The 7,923-nt window shown below is 22.4% G+C and overlaps 1 protein-coding gene across 2 annotated transcripts; it reads right to left on the bottom strand.

Annotated features, from left to right (window-relative positions):
• Positions 1-282: 282 nt before the first annotated feature.
• On the bottom strand, positions 283-7,923 carry LOC129966583 (cell cycle checkpoint protein RAD1-like). 2 transcript variants are annotated; one of them, XM_056081057.1, is made up of 8 exons: positions 7,720-7,923; positions 6,947-7,102; positions 6,757-6,851; positions 6,453-6,564; positions 4,416-4,538; positions 3,792-3,856; positions 2,961-3,105; positions 283-419 (listed from the first exon to the last, which is right to left on the bottom strand). In XM_056081057.1, exons 1-8 carry the CDS (start codon positions 7,834-7,836, stop codon positions 390-392), a joined length of 843 nt encoding a protein of 280 aa, XP_055937032.1. In that variant the 5' UTR covers positions 7,837-7,923; the 3' UTR covers positions 283-389. The 2 variants fall into 2 exon arrangements, with proteins under 2 accessions (XP_055937032.1, XP_055937033.1); XM_056081058.1 differs by lacking the exon at positions 6,947-7,102.

The following is a 7,923-nucleotide window of genomic DNA, read 5'->3' on the forward strand; positions in this document are numbered from 1 at the left end:
TTAATACCATTGGAAATAATGACTTAACTTCAAAAGATGCATATTTCAAGAATAATTTTTTTAATTAAAAACTTTATTCATGTTCTTTATAAACATCAACAATCACAATGCAAACTTTTCAAATATATACATAATGTAAACATAGTCAAAAAAAAAACATATAATACAAATTTGTCATTTTACATATGATACATAAATTTTTAATTAACATCACATATTTAGTAACAAAAATAAAATATATACAAAATGTATATAGAAAAATATATATAAGAATGTTTTTCAATGTGACAAAAGAATCGTAAAATGATCTTCAGAATGTCTGATATGAAGTGATGATAAAAATTCCTTTTAAAGAAACTCTTTTCCATTTCATAGTAATGGAAACTAAGTTAGTCATCATCATCTATATTTGGAGAACACTGCAAAATAAACCATTTAGAAGGCACATTAAATATATAGTATATAATAAAAATCACATTCAAATAAAAGTTTACATTCTAATTCAAAATTTTCAATGTTCTTTAATATAAATTAATTCTTATTTCAAAAGTTAGATAGTTTTAGAAAGTAAAAACATTTGAAAAAAATTAATTCCAATCTTCATGCAACCTTTGAAGTGTAAAAAGATATTTTCAAAATTATTCTTACTTTATCAAACCATTTGGATAGAAGATCTCTTATGAATAAATAACTTCATTAATAAATACCCAAATAATGATTTCTGTACACTTCAATTTATGATATAAATATATAAACGAAAGTTAATGAAACTCGCAAGTAAGAGGTATGGCAAACAATCTAAAATCAACAAGCAAAACTTCTTAATAATAATTATTTAGTGCATTTTAATAACTTTATCATACATTATCTAAATGTATTCTTAAGGTATAAAATTATTTATAAAATACAATCCTTATTTGTGTCAAAATTATTATTAGAATTGTTATAAAACTTATATATCATACATTCTTTCTAGTCCAGAGAACTATTAAAAATAAAATAAAGCAATTCTCAAATCAACAAATAAAAATGACATCCGCAATATGAAATTGCCCTATGAGTTTGAAAAGCGTAAAACATAATAAAGCTTGAATATAAAATATATATACAATATAAGACACATTGTTGCTAATACCAATTTCACTAAAAATCAAAATTTATATTTCTTAAATAATTATTGCAAATAAAAATTTAAAATATTTATTTTAGTAGTGTAATACAATGATAGTATAATATTAATCAAATAATACTACTCTAATTTTATTCAGGATTACTAACATTTTAGTAAATGAAATATGAATTGGATTCATTCTTTTTGATTAATTTTTTACACTTTTAATTATTTGAAGCAATAAATCTCTCAATATTAGAGTTTAATTGCCTCTCTGTGCAAATCTCTCTCTCTTTGCATTTTTTTTCCCTTCCTTTTTGTAAAAGAAATATTATAGAATCTACTGATTCTCCTTTTTTCACATAAAAAATAGAAAAGCAACTGAAATAAGCTTTCTTTAAATTAGAATAAAAATTGCCAAAGCATATTAAACACTATTACAGAATTAAAATTCAGCATTTAACTGCTTTTTTTTTTCATGATAAATACAACATTTTACTTTGAAACTCCATTATCCCTAAGCACAATTGCTACTGACACAGATTAATGAAATTCATAATTTATTTAAACAAAAATTTGTCAGCTTTAAAATTTTGATTTCATCAAGTTCTAAAGATTCTCATAATCTTTAAACTCAATTTAACGCCAGTAATCAATATCCTATTAGCAATTAAAAGATAAAGGCAGTTCAAAATTAAAAAAGAGATGATAAGCATTCTTAATAGAGTAAACATCATTAATTTTAAAAGGAGCAAATAACATTAATAGTGAGAACTAAGACACCTATGACACACACTTTCATGTTTAAAAAAAGGATTAATTACAAATAAGCTTATGTAAAATATAATATTGCATACATTATAACTTAAAGGTATATTAAATGAAATCAAATTCATATCCTCAATAAATATTCTAGGTGTTCAATTTTAAAATGAAAAGATTAGCAACTAGAATGAGATATACATTTTAAATTTTTAAAGCAATTTAATTTTACATAATAATAGACCACAAATTTCAGATGTAAATATGTCAAATGAACTGAAAGTATCAATCAGCATTTGTTAAAGATTATATATGCTTAAGACTATTATACACATGATATGTTGTTTTTAAGTTGATAATTCAGTCAGTGATATTATAATATTTTAAAAGATGAATTCAATTTTACACAATCTAGTTGAATTATAGATGTATTTGTAAGCAAAATATAAGTATAAAATTATATAAATTTCAATATTAAAATAAAAACATATCAATGAAACATAAGGTGCCACAATATTAGATTAAATAGCAAAATAATTAATAAAAAATGTATACAACTAATAAAAACCTGCATCTAAATTTAAATAATTTAATTTATAACTCTTGTCATTGAAAATATTTTTTTAATTTGAACAACTGAAAGATTTCTTATTTGAACAATTGAAATTGGTACACAGTATTGAAGTAAATTTCCCATAGAATACAATGCAATTAAATTACAATGAAGACAGTAATGTTTTTGACATTTCATTTTTAAAATTGGTCTTTAATAACAAGATAAAATAAAGGAAGAAAAGATCTATAGATTAAAAAAACAAACTATACTTCTGCAATATATATCTGCAAATTCAAAAATATAAGATATTATTTTGAATGTTTATATTTTCATATAGCATAATGTTCTATAATTTTTAATATGCATAACATTTCAAATCAATTTATATCATTTTTTGAATGAAAAATGTATGTACTTATTGCAGTTCCATTTAACTGTGCATTTCTGAATCTAATTTGTATTATGCATTTGTAAAGGATTTGCTTAGTTTCAAAAAATTAATTGATATTTTTTTAATAGTATGCTACTTACTAAATATTCCACAAAACAGCATTGTGAACCTTCCACTTTGATCATATACTGCATACAGAGGAATCCTCTATCATCAGTGCGAATGGAAACTTTAGATGACTGAACTAAAGCTCTTACGGATGGTTTTATAAGGGATATTTGATATCTAGAGATAAAAGTACTTTTTTAAAGAAAAAACTTAATTCATTTTTACAAAGTATTTTAAAGAAATAATAAAAAGTGAAAGATTATGCACATTTCAGCTTCAAGAAATGATTATGTATGAATTTGCATTATGCAAAAATATAACATCAAAACTGTCTTAGCTATATTCTATATAATATTATTAAAAAAAATATGATACCTCATTACTTGCAGATTATCATTATATGTATTTTTTAAAAATTACATCGAAAAATTTTATGGTTTTTAAATTTTTCTGATTTTTGACAATCTTATGCTTTAAAAAAAAACTAAACTAAATTATATAAATTATAAAAAAAAAAAACTAGTACACATACTACGGATACAAAATTAAATATCTAAATATATTAATCTAAACAATAATTATATTTTACAAAATATATTCTCCACTGTTTTTTATTGACAGTCAACATTTCCACAGAATTTTAATCAAATAGTTATTCCAAACATTCTTGTTGAATTCTCTTTTTATTTCAAGGTATAGTTTATACATTAATATTTTATGTCATTTAAAATATTAATTCATTTTGAAAGACGACAACCTATTTTAATTTTAAAAAGTATCTTTCTCTTGCTTATATCTTGCAGTAAGCATAAAACTATAGATTAAAAAAAAATTGTAACAATATGAAAATAAAAAATAAATACCTATTTTTCATAGTAGATGTACATTCAAATGATTCAATCATATCAGAATCTTTAGAAAAATTAATCTAAAAAAATGAAAAAGAAGAAATTATTAAAAGGATATATATAACATTTATTTTTATAAATTCTACAAAAAATATACATAAAAAAGTTGTGAAATCTGCTTTAAAATAATTACAATAAATAAATAAAACTTAAAAATAAATAATATTATTATATTTAAATTTGCAATTATTTATTTTTTCTTCAATTCTAAAATTAATGTTGAATTGTGAATATAACTAAAATTATTAGCAATTGGTTCTAAATATATCAAAAATATTTTTTTTTAATGTTGATCATCTTATTTCCTTTTTTAATTTAATTTTTTTTAGTAAAAGAATCTTTTATAGAAGACATTAAGATATATACTGTAATAAATAGCAAATTTAAGTTTGTTTTATTCATTTAATAGTATTTCAAAGTATAGAAATATTTCAGTTTACATAATGTAAAAAATAAAAGTAATTTTGTTTCAAATCTCCCATAACATAAAGAATAAAGAGGTCAATTACAACTGTTTGAAATATAAACTAGAGATAAAATATTCATATTATTGGGACAGATTTTTTTTTCTCAACTTACATGAGTAGTTGCAAGATTTCCTTTAGTGGTAAATTGAAAATATGGTTCATCTGGCGACATTAAAATCTCCAGAACATCACTGTTCATATCTAAATCAGACCACACTTCTTTTAAAATTTCAGACTAAAAAAAAGACTCAAATTTATAGTTTCATAATTAAAGATTTAATCAAACATTTCTTATTACTTTTAATATTAAAATTTTTAAACAATCTTTGAAAATTTCAGACTTATTAGTAAAGAATTTAATAATTTTCCATACGAAATACATCTATCCTTTGATAAACATAAGACCATCCAGATTAATCCATGTATTATTTCTAAATTACCAAGATTTCTTCCTTTCTTCTTTCCATGAATCACAGGTTGAATATCCACTCACATACTTCCACAAAGAACGAATAACTGAACAAAAATTTAAAAAAAATTTAAATCTTGACTTGATTTTATGCTTAAAATATGCTGATTCAGGTGCTTCTCTCCATGCTAAATGTTTTGTCATTTCTTATTTATAGAATTTTTCCTTATGATTAGAACTATACTGTCAGCACTAATTATCTACAAGCATAGTAGGGTTCAGAGTTGTATCCAGATTTGTCTCCAACAGTTGGTCAAAAATATGCACAAATCATGAAATACTATTTAAATGTATGCAAATTCACATTAAAACAAAAAGCCAACAACTCCTATTTTACAAAATCAATCAGCTGCATGAGATTCTATCCCTCATAAAATCTAAAGAAAATGATACCAGAAAATAGTATTTATTAATGCTTTTCACAACTAAAAAAAAAAAAAGAGGAAATATGAACAGAAAAAGGTTCAATAGATAATTTTAAACAGTAGCCTTAGGCCTTATTGATATAATTTAAAAATGATTTTAGAAATTTGTTGTAAATAGGGGGGGGGACCTCTCCTTCTCTCTATATATATTTATAAAAAACATTCTACAGGATAGATCATTTGATATAGATACCAATTTTTATACAGATATACATTGTAGGTAAAAATGTTCACCTCACTGAGAATTTTTGAAATTTTAATGAGAATTCATATTAATTAAAAACTAAGCCGGATTATTTGTACTTTTCTTGGATAATCTAAAAATTTTTAATTAATTTCCAATTATAGATTTCATAGGTGCAATAAAATTCAAACTGTATCTAATATTTTAATAAAAATTCAGATATGGCATTGACTAGGAACCAAAAAAAAGAAAAAAGAATCTGAGATTCATAAAATAATGAATTATGCCAAACGTCAATACCATGAAATGGAATAATTATGATTTTTAAAAAATGTATAACTAATGTATAAATTAGTTATACATTTAAAATGTATAAATTTACATAGTGAATAAAACATTAAAATGTTATAGAATTACTAAACAAAAGAAAATTAATCAATCTCAAGAATGGTAAAATTTGATTACAAAAATGATGAAATTCACATTTTTGTGAAAATATGTCATGTCTGAATATGTAATTGTGAGACTTTCTTCCATCATTGAAAGCTAACAAAGAAAGATTATGTCGGTTACCTATGCAATTTATATGAGAAATCAGGAAATGAAATTATATTACTGCAAAAAACAACATACAGTTTGAAACAGATTATGAAGATACTTAGATTTCTAAAGCCAACATGATGTCAGGAAACAACTCCATTAAAAATTTTATGTATAAAAAAAAAATGTAAAGTTAATCAAAATTCAAGTTTAATGCCTGTCATGTCACAACAGGATGTTTAAAGAGTTAATTAAAATGAATTAGGATTAAATTAGAAAGAATTATGAATATCACGAACATACAAAACACTGTTATACATATAAGATAGAATATATATATAAGATAGAATTTAAACAAAGCAAATATCCCTAAAAAATCAGACAATCCCCCAAGACAGCCAGTTCCTCATAAAATTGTATGCAAAATTGCAAAATCAAAAACTGGAACTCCATAATAAATAAAGAAGAAAAGTAACATGCTTCAAATTTAAATTTTTGAAAATTTTATAATACTAATTTTTAGTTATTTACCTGCATAATTATTTTATTTATAACTTTTGAAGGAGTGAATTCAAAATCTAAAATATCTTCTGGCTCCATTGTTTGCAATTTGCAATCAGTAATAACTCCATTTTCTTCAAGACTAAAATATAATTTTATTTACATTTAGATGCAACTAAAAAAATATTAAAATCATAAAAACAAATAAAATATTTCTACTAGTATTAGAAATTCTATACATAAAAATTTATTTAAAAAACTTGTTTAAAGAAAATTAAGAAAATATAAGCAATATGATAAGATTGTTAAAAATTCTGAAAGCAATAAATCTTACAGTAAAACTAAAGGTGATCCATAACCTGAATAGCACATTTTTACAGTAGTTATAGAACCAGGATTATTCTTTCCACCAAATATATTAAGACATTCCTATGAGAAAGAAAAATGTAAAGCTATAAATTGTATGAAATTGTTTATCTCAGTCAGTGAGATTAAATAAATACAGGTGAATGTTTACTACCTACCAATAAAACATTAAGATTTACTTTAAAGATAACTGTTTGATCATTGATATTGTACTCATGGAAAAGAGATGATTGGATGTAAGCATTTGCTTGGACAGATTTAGTGTCTTCTACAGTCACTTTAAGACCATCAGATGTTGCACATACTGTGGCTATCTAAAATTAACAAGAATCATAAAAATGAATTAATAAAATGAATTTATTTTTCTTTTTAGCTTTATGAACAATATTTTTATTGATCTTGGTCAATGAACAATATCAATTAAAAAACACCTCCTTTAAAACATTAATATATATTTGTTAATATTTTGGTTTGAAGGCTTTAATTTAAGGTTCTCTGTTTTTATATCATGGTAAATTAATTCATACAAAAATACACGAGAAGAAATTTTATACATAAAATATACATGAATTAACAAAATACAAAATGAGAAAAAGGTAAAAGGAAATTATATAATTTTTTTTTAATATTTCACTTTAAATTATAATTAATTTAATGAAAATTGAATACATGGCAAAAAAATTATCATGTCTTCAGGAGGATAAATATTCGACTAAATAAAAATATTATTAAATTATATGAAAGAGTATGTAGTGAAAATAAACTTAAATTAACTTCTAAAATCTAAACATATTTTTAAAAGTCAGATAGCGCAATTATTTCTAATATATAATTAATAATAAATACTCAGAAAAGAAAAAGGCTTTTGGAAGTTTGTATTTAACTTACAAAAGCAAGACATTTATTTCAGCGTACGGAATAATAAACTTACATCTCTAAAATGAATAGCTTTTAATAATAAAGCTAAATTTCTCGTATTGTCTATAGATGCTTCTAATACATATTGCTGCTCATTATCACTATTTTGATTATGCAATCTTGAATTCATTATTAATAAAATATACCTAAGCAGAATAACAAATTTTTGTGTAAAATTTTATATTAAAATTAGCGCCAAATCCTTATTCATCCCATA

The sequence above is a fragment of the Argiope bruennichi genome, chromosome 4 (genome assembly GCF_947563725.1).
Source record: "Argiope bruennichi chromosome 4, qqArgBrue1.1, whole genome shotgun sequence".
Taxonomy (NCBI): domain Eukaryota; kingdom Metazoa; phylum Arthropoda; class Arachnida; order Araneae; family Araneidae; genus Argiope; species Argiope bruennichi.